This window comes from Mastomys coucha, unplaced genomic scaffold, assembly GCF_008632895.1.
Source record: "Mastomys coucha isolate ucsf_1 unplaced genomic scaffold, UCSF_Mcou_1 pScaffold6, whole genome shotgun sequence".
Lineage (NCBI taxonomy): Eukaryota > Metazoa > Chordata > Mammalia > Rodentia > Muridae > Mastomys > Mastomys coucha.
In genome coordinates this window covers 19181407-19200935 of record NW_022196912.1, presented here as the reverse complement: position 1 = coordinate 19200935, position 19529 = coordinate 19181407, and the positions used below count along the sequence as shown (strand labels likewise).

Genomic DNA, 19529 nt, shown 5'->3' with positions numbered 1-19529 from the left:
GCATCCAACTTATTTGCTAATAGTTAAGGAGACAGAGTGACTCAGAAAATTCCAAGTAATAAACAAGATGGTTGACTAGTGCTAGGGATTGCTTAATGAAAACAAGCATTTCAGAAATATGAAGACCTCACCCCACCATGATAACATTACTGATTGAGTAATACTTAAGTTGCTAATTATATTGATGCTAAGTTGTAATTGTCTCTTATTGACTTATGAGGTGTGGCTTTTGTTCGATTTACTTAGCATGAAAATAATCAGAAGCCTTAGTTAAAATCTGGATTATATAAAAAAAAAATGCAGTACCCATTTCATGTCTCTATGAAACAATGCCATTCTTTTTTTAACACTGACTTAAGATGGTTTTCTGAATACTGGAAGCATTTGTTTTCTAAGACACGGGAAGTTCCCCAAACTCAAGATTAAGTATTGAACAATGTTTCAGGAAGTGTTTTCTTTAAACTTGAGGTTAATTTTCTTAATTTTGAATGAATGTCTCTGAACCTTTGATCCCTGAACCCTGAGATAGCTGAACAATGAAAAGCACAAAAAGTTCTTCGTCATTCATGTGTAAAATCCTCAGAGGTGGCAGGTGATTGGCATTCCACATTTGACTTAATTTGCTTCCTAATTGCTTGGGGGAGATACTGGCTTCCTAATTCCTTTTGAAATCTGAAATCCGATGAGTGGGTTGTGCTCCCTGTCCTAATTCTGTTCTCTCTTTTCTGGTTTTAGTGGTAACAGCACCTCCTGAGAAGGTAATTCATTCATCGTTTTACGTTCTTTTCTCTTTTTGACTTCAAGACATTTTCTAAGAATATGTATAGGTCTTTTTGTTGTTGTTGTTGTTGTTTTTAACTTTAGGACATTCATTTTAGAGACCATTTACTGTAAGGAAGCACAGTTCATTAATACCAAGAAATTGTATGACCGGATTGTCTAAACGGGGGTTGCTCGCCTCAGTGCTCAGAGAATGATAGCCAAGAGATCTCAGGGATGTGGTGGGGAGCACCGTTCATTGCCACAAAGGCTAAAATATGGAGAGAAGAAAAACGGGGAGCAGAATTCAGAGAGTCAACTGATGCGTGAACTATGGGAAGAAAGGCTCTGCTGTGTGCACGAAACCAATTGCATATTCTCAGTGTGCATATAAAAGTAAGCCAGGCACTAACTAATTCAACTAAAACTTAACACAAACATTTGGGTCAAATTAGATAAAATTAGATTAAAAACATTACTTTCCCTTGAAGGCCACAATCAACTACTTAAATGTTTCTTAGAAATTTTAGAGAAAATTTCATCAATATTGGGTGGAGTAGAAATAGTGAGGCCCAATAGCCAAAGTGTGAATGTTTGCTGAATTGATGTCCTGTTTATGTAACACTGCATCTTCTCTGTACCCTTTGAATCTTTATTTGATAATATGAAAAGTATATAGTTATTAAATGGCTGTCATTTATATATCATTTATCCAGTTGCCAAAAATATATTAGGTATTAAAACTAACACGAGGGATAGATAGATGCAGAAATAAACTATTTTAAATAGAGTTTCGATTGTTAGTGCATACTATATGTTTTCATATGCATGTTATAAGAATCCTGAAGAAGGAAATAATGATTTTGGAATGATTTACAGTTATATTGGAGATATCATGCTACAGTGAGTCTGAAAGAAGTTCACCAGATTTGCGTTTTTGTCTTGCACAGCTGTGGCAGCTTGAAAGATAGGTGATATACAGTAGCTTACAATTTTGTTGGTTTTGAGTTTGGCTCTTAATGACACAAGGGAGAAATCATTGGGCTTGTAAGTAAGCCACCTAAACAAACCTGTCACAACTCAGCTTTGTTCTTTTCTTCTATGGTGTGGTTTTTGTAACTGAAATTGAGACTGTGAAAGAAAAGATACTTTCTCAAATGATAAGGTGAAGAGTGAGCTAGGAACCTATGTTCCCTACATGCACACACATAGATGAAGATGCATGGGCAGGCACAAGTGCGTGCGCGCGCGCGCGCGCGCGCACGCGCGCACACACACACACACACACACACAGAGTGGGAGGGAAGATTGAATCAGAAAGAGATAGTGAACATTTTTTTTTACATAGTCTTAACTTCATTTGACCATTTTCCTTGTATAATCTTAACTTCATTTTAATTTAAAAGGAAGTAGTCTGGGTAGGAAATGGAATGTAGATCTGTTTAGTATCGAAACTTTACAAAGGTCTCACCATCTTGAAGGTAGATATGGAGAAAAGAGATTAGTCCAAGAATGAGACATTTATGTGGGAAGGTTTAGAAAGGAGCAGCAAAGATTCTGTTAGAAAGGAAACATGGTCCTGCTTTGACGGGCTGAACTACACTTGTAGTCAGCGGGGTAGTAGCTGCTGGCCTGGGTCCCTGGCTGGGTAAGTGGCAAAGTGGTGCTGATTGGGAAGGCTACACCGAAGGTGGATGGCGAGATTCAGCTGTAAACCACAGGAGTGAGGTAGTGCTTGATCCTGGGCTGCTCTTCATTGGTGTATGCCATGGACTTCAGGGAAGAGGACACGGAGACTGATGGAGGCCACCTCTAACAAGTAACAGCCCTGCCTTTGTATAGAGAGGACGGTATGTGGGGAAATATAAGGAATGGTTAGTGATTCCTAGGACTATTGCAAGAGCAACTGAGGTAGAGAGACTGCAAGCTTGAGAGGACAATTATACGATGAGCATGAGACATTAGTCTAGACCGTAGCACTAAGGACTATAGATGACAAAAGGGTGGACCACGGGGCTGTGATGGGGCATCTTTAATCCTAGCATTCTGGAGGCAGAGGCAGATGGATCTCTGTGCATTCAAAACCAGTCTGGTCTACAGAATAAGCTGTAGTTCAGCAAAGGCTACACAGAAAAAGCCTGTCTCAAAACAAAACAAAACAAAAACAAGGAAGGAAGGAAGGAAGGAAAGAAGGAAGGAAGGAAAGAAGGAAGAAAAGAAAAGGGTGACCACTGCTAAGAATACTGAACATGGGTAGGTTTGAGAGTAGGGAATGAAAGAAGAAGCCCTTAAAAAGTGACTAAATCTGGGTGGGATAGATTATTGATTGGACTATTATATGGCTTATTTCACTGACAGAAAGAATGAAGTTAGTATCAGAGACTGATTGCCTTTGTGGGGGAGTATGAGGAATTTGTAGCATGTCCAGAGTTAGCCTGTAGGAATTCATACTTCCAAAGTTGGGTTTTGATGAAACCGTCTATGAGGGGATCTACTGTCAAAGCACAGAAAGGTAATAACAAAAGCCAGGAGATAGGGCAAGAGTGAACCAGATATCAGGGAGTAGGCTTTCTGCAAGTTAAGCCTGAGAGGCGAGATGTTGACTAACAGTGAGGAAATAACTTGACGAGTGCACTTAATGAGGTGTCCTGAGCTCTCTGGCCACACATTGTTAGGCTTAAAAGCCCAGATCCTTCCCTAACTAGACTAAGTGGACCACTGGCATGAACCCCTACAGGGCTACAGTTGAAAGCTGAGCCATGATGACGGATGGATTTTATTTTTTCTTCCCTTTGTGCTTGAGGTCTAGTTGGGAAGCCACAGTCTTCTACTGCAGTTGCCGTTGCGATGGCAAGCCTACCACTGCTGAGAGAGCTGGGAATGTTAACTTGTTAGATGTGGGCTAAAGAAGGCCACAGTGATAACTGCCTGGCTTAGAGTACTTCAGCTTAGTGGATCTTCTTTATGCCTCAGTTGTTACATCAATCATATAATCTACAAAATGTGACTGTGAGGCAGAGCCACTTGTAAATGACATGGATATCTAGTCCCCAATTAGGGTTAGTGTTGTCCAGTTCAGATGAAATGTGGAGCTCTGGGCCAAGATCCTTGATTTCAAGGTTTGACTTTGAACTCCAAGGAAATGGATGAGAGCATGTGTATAGATAAATAGCATGGCCGCTAAAAATAAGAAATTGACATCATAGCAGCACAGTGCTTTGAAGCCACATATGTAGGTGTATCTGATTGTGTGATATCTTTGCCTGGCTGAGAGTATAATTAATTAAATAAAAAATAACAGTACATGGGAAAATAAAAGTAATTCCTTTTTATGTTTCTGCGCCTTTCTCCCTCCCCGCCCCCCTCAAAAACAACCTCCCAGGAAATACCCTCACTGGATCAAGAGAAAACCAGACTTGAACCTGGGCAACCCCAGCTCTCCCCAGGGGTTTCAACTATTCATCTGCACCCACAGTTTCCAGGTAACCTGTGCTGATCTGTGTGGTTATAGGGGTATTCTGAAGAAATTCATAAGGGTATGTGTGTGTGTGTGTGTGTGTGTGTGTGTGTGCGCACGCGTCTTTGATTATGTTTAATGAATCATTGGGCTGCATCTTTGAGTTCATCGTGAAATGCTTATTTCAGTACACTGAAGTATGTAGGAAAAGATCAGCCTCTATATAGTATACTGTACTCCCGTGTAGTATACAGTGTGCAAATAGTGGAATTTCTTTATCAAGTGGTCATGTTTTGAACTTTGACTTAATACCATCGTTTTCAGGATCATTATCAGTTCCTGAGCAGGGCTAGTGTATTGTTTAGATGAAGTTATACTTGCATTTTGCACAAGGATGCCAGTAGACACGCCAAGATTTAATTTTCCTGTCCCTCTTCCTCGTGCAGTAGTGGTTGAAAAGACATCCCCTCCTGTGCCTGTGGAAGTGGCTCCTGAAGCTTCCACGTCAAGTGCCAGCCAAGTGATTGCTCCTACGCAAGTAACAGGTCAGTGGAGTATTTGCTGTGTCGTGCATCCTAGGAGAACATGGGTGCAGACTGCACTTAAGATGGAATAACAAATGCGTGGGATTGAGCATCACAAGGCTAGTCATAAGAACAGATATATTGGAGATGAGTGTGCACAAGGAAATCATAGTACTGCACAATGGCATATTATAGGGCTATTGATGTTTTTAAAGGATTTTTGATATTTTAAAGAAGTACTTCTAGAGTATTACTTGTTAGGAACTATCAGACACAATGTTGTGACTGCAATTTTACTTTTAAACATCTACAAATACGGAGAATGAGACCAAAAGAAATGCATCTGTGTTTACCAATGATGAGCTAGTAGGTGATAGGTGGTCTTTATGCTCTTAGATATGATTTTGTATATTTGAAAAATGTTTATAATATACATATTTTAATCCTTATTTTTAAAATTCTAGAAATGTATTCCTTTCGAAACAAATGAGAAAATGTAAAGTGGTAATGTTCTTTATAGTAGAGAAATAGGAAAATGTAGTAAGATCATTCATAGGAAAATGGCAATGAGAAGCATAGATAGGGGATTTTGACATAATCTATAATAGAGAAAAGTGAAAATAACCCTAACATCCCATTGCCGAGAATAAAATGATAAGTGACAAAGGAGAAAGAGGCAAACCACGGGCTTAACCACAAACTTTCAAATAGTTCAGTGATAAAAGGAGACACGCTTGCACCCCTGGCCTTGGCCTTCCCGGGGCTACATGGCATCTCTCTTGGATTTTATTATTTGTACAAAATGGAGAGCAATAGAAATGTGAGTAATTCTAAATATTTTGGAGCTCTATAATGAAACATACTATAATTACATTTGTAATTTGTTCTTCAGAAGAGGAAAGGGCTCATGGTTATAGGTAGCCATAATGAGGCTCTCAAGTGAAGCCATTAGGAGAAAATCACACCATAACAATGATGGGGTTTCGAAGGGAGAGAGAGTTTTCAGCACAATAGGGAAAGGGGGAAAATGCTAGCTTTCGGGGATGGTGGGAAAGTTTCATGCCACATGACCTAGCTTCACCTCACCTTAATGCCAGGGGATATGGAGGTTGGCACCATGTAGGAAGTCCAAAAGAAGCAGGTGGTTGTCAGCCACCCAACATGGGTGGTTCTGGAAGAGCAGTATGTACAGCTAACCACCGCACCATCTTTTTACCCCTGCTAGTCTTGGTTTTATTTACTTAAATGCAAATGTGAGGAATAACTAACAAGGGAAAGTTTCTCAGCTTCAGCTGAATTATGGAGCTGATTGAATGAGGAATGAATGTAGCCTTGCTATATGAAGTTGTAGGGAGACAGCTCAATTTAGTCTGGCAGATATTCAGGATTAACATCTGCTATCACATGTTTGAAGCACAAATATTTCCTTCCAGGAAACAAGTGACCCTGAATTGTTTTTTTCCATTTTGTGTAACAGTTGTAAGTGCTTCCACTTCCTCTAGTAAAATAACCTTTTGGAAGAAATCCATTCTTAGGGAGAAAATTATAAATAGACAGTCTTCTAATTGATGTATTTGCAGCTTCAGAGTTGTTGCGTAAACATGAAATACAATAGCACGAGACTGCCATGTCATGCCAAATTTCATTTTCAATCAAAATGTAAACACTCCTGGCAGTTTAATGTGAGGACCAAGGTAGAGATTTAAGGAACCTGTGCATCATTTATCACAGGAATGTTGTACAGTTTTTATCCCTTAAAGTCTAGACACAATCAATGTCATGTCTCACTGCTATTTCCTCCCATAGTTGAAGGAAGGGATGGACTAATCTAAGATTCTAAAATAAACACAATCAGTTCCACGTTGCTCAGTGATGATATCTTTGTGATTGCAAGACTGGAAAGGAGCCCTTTTGGATCTAGCCGCACACCCTTGGACATGGAATAATTATAAAAGGAGCGGGGTGTTTGCAGGAAGTGTTCGTCTCCACTCTGAACAGCTGACTTGGTGACTTGCTACGTTCCTGGCCTACCGTTTCCAAATAAATCAGGCATTTCAGCATATAAATTCTTGATTTTGCACAGTGTCATAATAGCTGAAGGATAGGTTGGAAAAATCAAACCTTTATTTCTCTAGCAAATATTTACAAAGTGGAAACATCTGTTTCAGTTGTTGTGGGACAAGGTCTGCTCCTCCTGGGGAAGCTGGGAAGCCAGGGCATTTTAATAAACCTTTCCATGAGTTAATACTTGATGCCTTGCTCTGACTCTTCCTGTCCTGTCTCTATTGCCCTTGCAAACTAGCCAGGAACTGCTCTTCCTCTCCCACAACTTTCTTTTCCTTATAGAAACCTCCATAATGACCATGGCTAGAATGTTTTAAAAGCTGTGTGCTAGTCTGATTTTTCCAGCACTCAGGGTTGACTCCTTTGAAAATGTTCATCCCTCAATCATATTCCTACTGTTATGGTCTCAAAAAACTCTGCTGGTAGGAAATGAATTGGTTACTCAAGTATAAAATCATCACCCTTTGCTATTCCAGCTCCATTGTCTGTGCGTTGATTCCTTTGTTCTTCAATTCCTTTGGACAATTACACGATGAAGGAGTGACCTTGAGACCAACACACGTATTTTTACAACTGGCCCAAAGTTTCTCTTTTCACTGAGTTTTAGAAAATAAACATACTGAACTGCTGAGTCTCCCATTGACCTTGTAGCTGAGAGACACAGAGCATTTGGTTTTCCACTGGCTTTTACTCATGGTTCTTTTCCCCAAGTCCTCAGTGGTTCTAAAGCAAGGAAGAGAATAAGGTTCTTGAGCTGGTGAGGGTGAGGTTGTATCGGTTGTATCGGGGCAGCATTGTCTTGCAACCCAAAATGCACACAGGTAAGCATTGTGAAGGGCACAGGAAAGACTCCAGTGGGACACTCACTCAACCATCTCAGTGGGACCATCTCATCTTAATAATCCCTGGAACAAAGGATAGTCGCTTTCACCAGGGAGTTCCTGAGGGCAGGAATGAACACTGCCTGAGAGCTTATGCCTCAGTGGAATGTCCTACCTGTGTTTCGCAAACTCCCCAACATTTTTCATCTGTATAACTTCAACCTTACAGCTCTAATTTAATGTGTTGGATTGAAAGGAAAGGCCAATTGTTCAGTTGTTACTCATTCATTGTTCCTCATGTTCATTTCTTACAACCACAGAGTTGTCACTATTAGTCATCTTTCCTGCAGATGGTTAACAGGACATACTAGAACCAATGTAAGAGAAATAACTGAAATACACTGACAAACTCTGCGCTGGGACTATATTGAATTCTGTTCCAGCACCATGTGTTTTTGGAGACTTTCACTGATGTGTGTAAAAATTCCAGCTTATAGTTATGCCTGAAAAACAACAGATAAATATTTCTCCTTCAAGAAATTGGTATTCATAAGGGGGGTTGTATTAAACCCCAGTTTTGGAGCCTTCAGTTCACTCTGAATCATTGTGCTAGCATGTTAATTCACTTTCTGATGAATTCATTTTACTTTGGCCTATTTGGGCTTTCCAGTTTTAAGAAAGTGGCCAGGAAAATGTGTATACGAATTACAATAATTAACAAACCAAGAGCTTTAAATGCCAATCATTTTCAAAGAATGCATCTACTATAATGGATGAACAATAGCTGGAGATGTCTTTATTTTTTATTTTTCTACTATGAAATTCCCACAGGAGAATTTTTACCTGAGAGTCTATGCACATAAACCAGTGAAACCCTTTTCACCTTTTACCTTCAGGGCTCTACAGCGCATAGAAATGATATCATATGTATTTAATTTTATATGCATGTTTGTGCGTGTGTGTGTGTGTGTGTGTGTGTGTGTGTGTGTGTGTGTGTCTATGCACCATTTGAATGCCTGGTGCCAGAAGACGGTGTCAGAGCTCCTGAGACTGAGTATTGCAGATGGTGTGGCTGCTGAGAATTGACTCTTGGTCCTCCGGAAGAGCAACCAATGTTCTTAACTGCAGAACCATCTCTACAGCTCTATCCCTGTTAGGTATATGATTTTATTGTGAATAGTAGGAACATATTCATGACTAACTTCTTTGAACTGCACATTAAGTGACATATTACTGAGCTCTTTCTATTCAATTCTGAAGTTGGAACTCTAATGATTTCTATTTTGCACTTGTAAAAAAGTATGGTCTAGAAATGACGAGTAACTTACCCCATGCTACAGGACTATAAATGACACTAGAATTCATACCTTTTTCTGACTGCAAGCCATCAAAGCACTTGGCTGCACTTACCACACTGCCCTTATACTTTCCTGCAGGGCTCATTGGGGACAGGGTGTCTTAGGCAGGGCACTTCATCTCAGAAAGGTGCTTTGCATCTTGCATCTCTTGGTTACTTAAGCTCAGTTTTACACATTCCTAGGCATCTCCACCACCATACTGTGAGGACATGTGATGGTATGTGGTTGGCTGAGGATTTGAGCAGTGTTAATTGTACAGTTTTGGAGGAAGCAGGAAGTGTCACAGGAGCATTAGTAGGGAAGCAAGGGAGGGATGGAAGAGATTTAAGGGACGGTTCTGCTTTGCTAAGGCAGCGTGTGACCACCTTAACATTCATGTAGAAGTTTTAGAACTCTGGATAGTAAAAGTAAAATTTTGCATCAGCTTGGTCAATTCTGGGGAATTCAGATTTGAACTGCTAATGAATAGAAACCCCTCATACATTTCTCATTAGGAGAGATTAAGCAATGACTCAAATTCCCTCACAAAAGAAGAAAGAAAATTCAATCTCTCTGATAGGCCATGCAGGGAGTTGCTTTGTGAAGGATTGATTTTCTTACAGCCTTCATCATGGAAGACTTCTGAGTTTCTGGAGAATGAGTGATGAGCTTAGGGGGAGCTAGCTGATCAGTCATAAAGTGGTTGCCTGAATTTGCAGTTAAACTCATAGCCCAAGGCATTCTGGATCTGCACCTACAACATGAAGCTCAGCTGCTCATGAACCACAAAGCTTGTCGCATGGCTACAATGAAATGCCTGCTGAGGTGAGGTTTTTCACATTGTTTTGTTCCTTTTAAAGAAATCAACGAATGTACTGTGAACCCGGACATTTGCGGAGCAGGACACTGCATCAACCTGCCGGTGAGGTATACCTGCATCTGCTACGAGGGCTACAAGTTCAGTGAACGGCAGAGGAAATGTGTTGGTAAGAAACACATGTGGTGGACAGACTCTTGAGTAGGAAACACTTGCATACTTGGAATGTTTCTTAATTTTAATCATCTTGGGAAAACATTTGTTTAATTTTTTATAAAGGGAACTTCATTTAAAAAAAAAAAGGAGTAGTTTGCCCAAACCCCAGAATTCTCTTATTTCTATGTTTAATCCCACCTACATTGCTACAAGTAGGACATTTCCATAAGTGTAGGCTGCTTTACAAAAGAAAGTAAAATATGAACTCCAGCAACAGCTGCCTGATATCATGTATTTAAGTCCAAACCAACACTGGGGCATGTAGCAGTAACAAATTCATGTATACATGCAAAGTCTGATTTCTGACAGGGGTTTCTACATTCAAAATCTCTTAATGCATGAAGAGTGGATTCCTGAGTGAGTTGGGGGGGGGGGGAGTAGCTCATAGGTGTTGTAGAATTATTAGTCAATTATTACAATGTATTAACTCTAAATTTATTTTAACCCTTTAAAATAAAATTTACTATGTTTTAAGACATGGACAATAAGTAAGGAAAGAAAGAGAGAAAGGAATGAAAGAGAGAAAGGAAGGAAAGAAAGAAAGAAAGGAAGGAAGAAAGAAAGAAAGAAAGAAAGAGAGAAAAAAGAGAGAGAAGGAGGGGGAGAAAGGAAGGAAGGAAGGAAGGAAGGAGGCAAGCAAGCATTAAGAGCATCCACCGGATGCCAGCAAGTGCTTGCTGACAGGAGCCTGATATAGCTGTCTCCTGAGAGGCTCTGACAGTGCCCGACTAATACAGAAGTAGAGGCTCACAGCCATCCATTAGACTGAGTACAGTGTCCCCAATGAAGGAGTTAGAGAAAGGACCAAAGGAGCTGAAGGGTTTGCAGCCCCTTAGGATGAACAACAATATGAACTAACTAGTACCCTCAGAGCTCCCAGGGGCTAAACCACCAACCAAGGACTGCACATGGTGGGACTCATGGCTCCAGCAGCATATGTATAGCAGGGGATGGCCAAGTCAGTCATCAGTGGGAGGAGAGGACCTTGGCCCTGTGAAGGTTCTATGCCCCAGTGTAGGGGAATGCCAGGGCCAGGAAGCAGGGGGGATAGGGGGTGAACAGTGTTGGGGGGGGGGAAGAGAGGTTTTGTTTTAGTTCTTTTTTTTCATTTTTTTTTTCTTTTTTCTTTTGGAGAGGAACCTGGGAAAGGAGATATTGTAAATAAAGAAAACATCTAATAAAAAAAATAGGAAAAAAATTTTCTACTCTTAATAAAAAAACAAAACAAAACAAAACAAAAACCATCCACCAAAAACCATCCACCAGGCACTACTTTACTGTATGCATTTCATACCTATATATGTATGTTTATGTGTAGGTAGGTAGATATAAGAGACACCCCACTGACATTTACTTTCTCATGCATCTGTCATGTGTAGTCACTGTTAGAACCTAAGTTACTAATCAGGAAAGATAATAGAGATGATCATGACCCAGCAAGAGAGTGCATTGCAGCTGGATTGTCCCTGAATTTCCTGGTGAAAGTGACTTCCAGTGCTTGGTACCCCTGCTCACCAGGAAAAACCTTCTCTACTGAGCCAAAGTCTATATTTCTGAAACACTGATGATAGGTTTTGTGGGTTTTCTTTGTATTGTTTTAAGTCTTACCCTTTGAAACTTACACATCCCCTATTAATACTCCTGTGGGTCATCTCCCCTTTGGCTGTTCTTTTTGCTTAGAAAGATCTGATGCCCAGAGATGGTGCTGATATTTGGTGCTTCACAGAATAAGGAAGCAGAGTCCTCATCCACAGCTCTAATTCTGCCTGTTGTGTTTTTGTTAACAGACATTGATGAGTGTGCTCAGGTCCAGCACCTCTGCTCCCAGGGTCGTTGTGAGAACACAGAGGGGAGTTTCCTGTGTATTTGCCCAGCAGGGTTTATGGCCAGTGAGGAGGGCACTAACTGTATAGGTAACAATGATGTTCTTCTTGATGTTGGTTCTTGGGGGATGGGCAAGTTCAGCGCTCATACAAATGTTCCAACACTCTTTTATTAAACATCGGCTATGATGTAGCAGTCTACTTGGTACTGGAGACAACACTTTGGTTAGAGCACCTTGGAGTTGAGCTATAGAGAGCACCTTCGAGTCAACACCTCTGGGTGTTGTGGGACTGGGTGAGGAGCCAGAGCCCAAGGTCAGGACAACACTTTGGAAGGAAGATATCAAAGGTGTGCAATAAAAGAGGTTATTGTGGGTTCACCACCACCATCATGTAAATCTAAACATGCGACTTGAGAGCATGCTGAATACATTAAAGAGATGATGGTGCAAACCAGATATTTCATTACCCTATTTTAGTACATAGGAGCTAGGAGAAGTAGAAAGTGGTATCTTTGCAAAGCATAACTGGCACAGTCACTATGGAAATCAGTGTGTAGATTTCTAAAAAAAAAAACAAAAAAACCCTATAAATAGAATGACCATATAATCCAGCTATACCATTTCTTAATGTGTACCACAAAGGCCATATCCTGCCATGGATACAGTTACACACTTATAGCTATTACTGTACTATTTACAGTAGTTAAGAAGTGGAACAAGTATAGATAATCAATATCAACAAATGAATGGATAATGAAAATGTTATATATGTGTATATCTATATAACACAAACTAGAAGTGTCTCAGCTCTAATGAAAAATGAAATTACTAAAATTTCTAGAAAATATTAAGTGATTTTATTTATACTTATAAAACCAAATGCTGTATGTTCTTTTCATATGCAGCTCCTATGTATGTATGTATGTATGTATGTATGTGCGTATGTATGTATGTGTGTGTATGTATATATGTGTGTATGTATGTATTTGTATATGTATGTATATATGTGTGTGTATGTATGTATGTGTGTATGTGTGTGTATGTATGTGTGTATGTATGTATATATGTGTGTATGTGTGTGTATGTATGTATGTGTGTGTATGTATGTATATATGTATATATGTGTGTATGTATGTATGTATGTGTGTATGTGTGTGTATGTATGTGTGTGTATGTATGTATATATGTGTGTATGTGTGTGTATGTATGTATGTGCATGTATGTATGTATGTATATATGTGTATGTATGTATATATGTGTGTGTATGTATGTGTGTATGTATGTATGTGCGTGTATGTATGTGTGTGTATGTATGTATATATGTGTGTATGTATGTGTGTGTATGTATGTGTGTGTATGTATGTATATATGTGTGTATGTGTGTGTATGTATGTATGTATATATGTGTGTATATGTATGTATGTGTGTGTATTTATGTGTATGTATGTATGTATGTGCGTGTATGTATGTGTGTGTATGTATGTATATATGTGTGTGTATGTATGTATATATGTATTGTGTATGTATGTGTGTATGTATGTATGTGTGTATGTATGTGTGTGTATATATATGTATATATGTGTGTGTGTGTATGTATGTATGTGTGTATGTATGTATGTATATATGTGTGTATGTATGTATGTGTGTGTATGTATGTATATATGTGTGTATGTGTGTGTGTGTATGTATGTATGTATGTGTGTGTGTGTGTGTGTGTGTGTTTGTATGGAAATTAGTAGGAAGAGGAGCCAGGAAACCAGAAAGGGACCCATGAGAAGGGGGAAAAGGATACTTAAAAAGTAAGGTATAGAGGAGGTAATAGAAAATGTGTGGCATCGAGGCATAAAGGGAGCTATTAGGAAAGGAAGGATGCAGGTTGGGCAGCATCAGGGAGAAGTGGTAGGGCGAGGAAGCAGTTTGAAAGGGGTAGAAATGAAAACAAAACTAAATGTTTGTAAAGGCCATAAAGGAACTCTATCACTTTGTATGCTCATTAGAAACTGAAAAGAAAACCATAACAACTAAAAGTGAATAACTCTAGACAATACTTTGTTTTATGCAGATGTGGATGAATGTCTGAGGCCTGATGTGTGTAGGGAGGGCCGCTGTATCAACACTCCTGGGGCCTTCCGGTGCGAATACTGTGACAGTGGGTACCGAATGTCACGGCGGGGCCACTGTGAGGGTGAGTGTGCTGACGAGACTGAGAGACCTGTGACTCAGTACTCAGCAATGAGCGGGTCTAGACCCAGGGCTGGAAGGCAGCTGCCATGGGTTTTGCAGTTCTTCTCAGTTCTGCCCAGACCCAGTGAGTCCTTTGTCCCTTCACGAGGTTCAGAGCCTCTCTCTGTGCTCACAGCCTCTGCCTGACTTCCATGGCTCTATCTGCCTTGTTGCCCTTCTTACTTTCCAGCTTGGCATCTGTCGTTCCTGGTGTTTGCAGTTGAGAGCACAGTTAGTTGATGAGTATTCTGGATTGAGGCCAGACTTAATTACACTGTCTGGCTGCTCACTCATTTGGGAATACAGTGCAGGTGTAACCTGGGTTCATTTTTCATTTTCCCCTTCCCATCTTGTTGCATTCTTTTGTCTCAACTGTCTTCTTTTACATGTATTCTGGAACTTTCATGCAGACTGTTTGAAGCTCTGTCTGACCAATTTGGAGCCAAAGACTAACAGTGCTAGATAACGTTTCTTCATTACATTGACAGAGATGGTGCTCATTAGCGAAATGTCTTCGAAACTGTGTACAGTGTGGACCAAATTATGTTCTAATTGGTATTTCTCTTGGTGCAGATGTTCACCTTACATCAGTTCGTCTTCTTATTTATCTATTTACTTTTGGTAATTATTTTCCCCAGAGAGATTAACTTCTACAGCAATCTTGGCATGGACCCACAAAAGCAAAGACACAGGTTCCTGACCTGGTGTTTGAAGGGTTTAGAGTTAGATGTGATATTGGATCCTGGCACTCCCTGGCTGGCTGGCTGCAGTTGCCTGAAGCTCTGCATCTGTGGGCGGGCTTCTACAGCTAAGGAGGGACACACTTAGTGGACCAGTCTTCCCTTAGCTGTCCCTTGGCTTCTGCATATTGGCTCCGCCATACTCAGATGATCTAGGCCTGGAATGAGAACTAATTAGACATTTCTTGGCAGCTCCTACCTGCCTGTCCTGCTGGCCTCTTGCCTCAGCCCCTTGGGTTCTAACTCTAGAGACAAGTGGGAGCGTCGTGTGTTACTGGGCGTCTGATCAGTTTGGATCAGAGCAGAGCCATGAACCTTCCCATCTATGGCCCGGTGCCACTGGACAAGCACCAAAGTGTCCCCACTGTCCTCTTCTAGGGAATCCTAACCTCTGCAATAGAGAGTGTGAGACTAGAAAAGCATGCGTGGGAATCAGCTGACCGTTCTCATTTGTAGTAACTCTCTGGTCTAAACCTTAGTTCATCGCCTGTAAATGGAGAGCCATGAAGTCAATCGGCAGGGTCATTGCGAGCATCAGTGTGTGTAGCTGAAGCCTGGATGACACTCGTCATCTTCTCCTTTTCAGTGACTTTACATTCTCTTCCATGACTCTCTGTTCTTGGCCCAAGCAAAAATGAGCTAGAAATTGGAGATACGTTTTACAACTATTCATACACAAAAAGAAAACCAAACACTAATCCTTAATTATGGTCTGTATATAGTCCCAAAGAAGAGAGAGGATATTTAAATGATGGCAGAAAGAAGTCAATTAGAACATTTAAAATGCTGTAATTTATAGCTGATAGAAGATTCAGTAATACTCAGTCTATGGAAATTACGTAACTGTAGTTAACATGTCACCAGGGTTCCCTGGGTGTGCATCAATCTAGCTACACAAAAAGGCTTGAAGAGAAAAAGAGACCAAATAATGTGACTGTTTTTAATTCCATGGTGGACCAGAACCAAAGGTCCCCAGGTCTCGGGTTCCCTGAAGCTTGTCTCAGATGTCACAAAGGAAGCTGCTCTCAAACAGAGTTGAGTTTCCAAAGAGCCTGTTGTAACTTTCAGACATTATCTCATTTGCCCTTAAAATGTCACAAGGCAGGTGGCCCCGGCTTTATAGATGAAGGTCAAGCAGGAAGTGCTGCAGCAAGTCTACCCTCCACCTCCACACAGAGCAGCCTGTGGCCGGTCCAGTGACAAGCTCTGATTTGGCAGTTACGTTTCTACTTTTAAAAAAGAAAAAGATTCCTATACAGTGGGGGGAGGAGGAGGGAGAAGGGAGGACCATAACAATGGGTCATGCAATGACTCGGTGCTTTTGTTTTATCTCCATGATATTAACTTTAAGCATCTTTTGAACACATGCTTCTTTCACAAAGTATTCTTAAAGGTATCTAGAATGAAGACCACCAATGCCTGTGATTAATTAGTGAATGAGTTCTGCTTATTTTCACTTCTGCCTTTTACCTTGTATCCTAAAAGTGTGTTTCCATAAGTATGCTCTGGGGTCTTCTCTCTTATACATTTTAAATTGGGAAACCTAGACATTACAGGTGCTTTTCTAAATACAAAATGCTCCTCCAGAAAGATAGACTTCTATTGTATGGAGACAGTGGCCCCGGACTGGTATCATTTTAAACTAGAACCCCATCTTCCCCTCTTTTCTTTAAAAGTGCCTTGAAACAAAAAGATAGCAAGCAAAGGACTGAAAGGATGGTTCAGTGGGTAAAGGTGTTTGCTAGCAAGCATGGCAACCTGTGCTTAGTCCCCAGGACCCACGGGGTAGAAGTAGAGAAGCAATTCCAACAAGTTGTTCTCTCAAATACACACACACACACACACACACACACACACACACACACACCTACCTGAGTTCCTCTAAGAAAATGTCAACCATATTTAAAGTGGTTTCTCTCTAAAAAAATTGAGTTGTGATTAATAAAGTCACTTAGCAGTGCACAGTAAAAGTGACGTTTGACTGGGGAGTTTATAGATAGTCATATCTCCTCTTCTAGAAAATTTTTGAACTATCTGATGAGTTCATTCTCCCCTTATTCTCTTTATACTTCTAAGAATTCATATAATATGATAGTTAAATTACTTAATCCTAGAATGCCCTCTAGTCTATGAAATCAAAAGAGACAGTATATCTATGGAGAAAACCTACATTGGATGGATGTATGGCATCCTCACCCTCATCTTCATTTCTTGTGTTTCTTTCTGGCACGCTTAGCTATCACTTGAAAGACTTGGTCCACAATGTGGCCCAGACAACCCACCGACTCCCAGGGTGGAGAAGGCCACCCTTCCAATGTGTATAAATATTTAACTGGCTTTATCTGTGTGTTCCTATTGGATATTTGCCACTAGACCCAGAGACTCACCTAATTACCTTCTTTCCTGAAATATAAGATGCTTTTTCTTACTCTCATGATGAAATTCAGAGTTTGTTTTGGCCTTCTGATAAAATGTTCACTACCTAACTTCCTAATTTTTCAGATATTGATGAGTGTCTGACGCCAAGCACTTGTCCCGAGGAACAGTGTGTGAACTCCCCCGGTTCTTACCAGTGTGTGCCCTGCACAGAGGGGTTCCGCGGCTGGAACGGACAATGCCTTGGTAGGTACCGGTACCACTACACGCCCATCAGTATTTCCTTTCTTTGAAAATAAAGGTAAACTTTAAGAAATTTATGTGGTTCTCAGAGAAGTTTTGAGTAATTTTTAATCATGGAGAGTATAAGAAAACAAGTTGGCACAAAGGACATGAGGTTCTAGAAGGGAAAAGAGTTCTGAAGGACTCAAACTATCCCTAATAAGACCTTAAATGAAATAAAACAAAATGAAAACCATTACAGGAAAGAAAGATGGAGAGCAAAAGGCTTTAAGAAGGGAAGTGTATGTCCACAGTCCCAGCTATTTTGGGAGGCAGAGGCAGGGGGACTGCTGCTTACAAGCCTAAGATACATAGGAAGATCTTCTCTCAAAATGAAAATGGCGGGAGATGTAGCTCAGTGGTAGCTCTCTTGCCTAGCTTGTGTAAATTCCAGTGTTCAATTTCTAGTACTGGACTAAAGGGAAGAAAATGGAGTGAGGTGGAGTGGGAGAGGGGCAGACAGGGCCCAGCAAGAAGCTGGCATGGCACACACAGAGCTGAAACAAAGGTAGGACTCAGGAGCTGAAGACAAGACAGCCTCTCTGTTACTGTGGTCCTCTGTCTTTGTGCATCTCTTTCCCTGTGATTGTTTTGTTTTAAGCTGAGCTCTTAGTTCTGGGAAGATTGTTTCAGTTGTTAAGAGCATAGGTTGCTCTTGCCGAAGACACTGGTTCAGTTCCCAGAACGCACATGACATCTCACAACTAGCCTGTGACTCCAGTTGACCTCAGTTCCAGGGGCTCTGTTACCATCATCTGGCCTTGGGAGCACTGCATACATTTGGTACACATATATACTTTCAATAAAATACTTATTAGAAAATAAATCTTTTTTAAAGAAATTGGCATCTTTCTACTTCATGCCAGAATTTAAATATATGAGTTTAGCATATTACTCATTCCTACTTTAATTTCTCTCCAATTGTGTAGTAAACACACAACACACACACACACACACACACACACATACACACATTAATAATTATTTCACATACTGAAATATATTGAGAGGCAAAACCTATCATAAAACACTTTGCTCTCAAACACTCCTTAATGGGCATTTAAATGGGGAAGGAAGGGAAACCATTTCTGAGAGAGCAAGATGTGTGCCAGAAGCTTATGAAAAAAAGAACTTGATTATGCAGAATAAGGCAAATGTAGTTGATCCCAGAGAATAGAGAAAACATGCTACAAGATATGGGGATGGAGCAGGCAAGGCCCTCTACTCAGTTACAGACGTTGGTTTCTATTCTGTGAGCTTTGGGAAGACATTTAGGTGCTTTAGAGGGATGGAGATGAGTTGGCAGCAGAAGCAATCCCAATGTCAAAGCTTGAGCTTCAACGCCATACATCAGGGCCTGTACAGCCATTGTTGCTGATAGTTGTCCTTCTAAAACACCATCTACATTCCCATCTACATGCCATCCACATCCCCATCTGCATCACACCTCCACTCCATCCCCATCCGTACCTCCAGGAAGCTCCAACCAATGGGATTGTGAGGTGTATATCTTTGAGGAAAAGAAGAAAAGATTTCCGTTCATTTGCTGTTTATTGATAAACAGTGATCCGTGTCATCGGTGCTACTCAGAAAGCACTTTTGGCTTTAGTTTTCCCATCTGGCATAGGTTTCCGAGTTTTTTTTGTGTTCTCATTTTCATATGCTGGTGTGTACGAACCAGAAGCAAGGCCTTAGCCAACTCTGCCTTAGCTAACCATAGTTCACAATAGTGCAAACACATCCCGACTCATGGGTTCACTAATGTTATGTGTCTACTCACACTGGTGGATGAGCAATGTTGCTTCCTGAGTTCCTAGAGGTTGGTCTGTTGCTCAACTAGACCAGAGTCACACGTGGCCTCCTTCCCGGCCTTGCTAAGGTTCTGTCTCCCATTATTAAGGATAGGCAGTATGTTTTCTCCTTCTGCTTTGGGCAGAATGTCAGGCTCTATAATATATAGATCAAGATCTACTTCCAAAGTAGAATTACCATTCCTTTGTTGTTCATATTCAGCTTGCCACTCTTTTCAATTTCCCACTTGGGATTTTTTTTTTTTATTATTTTAGATATTTTCTTTATTTACATGCG

At 40.5% G+C, this 19529-nt stretch overlaps 1 protein-coding gene across 8 annotated transcripts in view; it reads left to right on the top strand.

Moving 5' to 3' along the window:
• Positions 1–19529, top strand: part of Ltbp1 (latent transforming growth factor beta binding protein 1) — a 408370-nt gene that overhangs the window by 284922 nt on the left and 103919 nt on the right. For all 8 annotated transcript variants that reach the window (XM_031357859.1, XM_031357857.1, XM_031357858.1 and 5 more), the window contains 7 exons: positions 736–758; positions 4142–4241; positions 4663–4761; positions 9823–9948; positions 11783–11908; positions 13883–14005; positions 17286–17405. In XM_031357859.1, coding sequence (XP_031213719.1) covers positions 736–758; positions 4142–4241; positions 4663–4761; positions 9823–9948; positions 11783–11908; positions 13883–14005; positions 17286–17405 — 717 coding nt within the window. The remainder of the gene's footprint in view (positions 1–735; positions 759–4141; positions 4242–4662; positions 4762–9822; positions 9949–11782; positions 11909–13882; positions 14006–17285; positions 17406–19529) is intronic.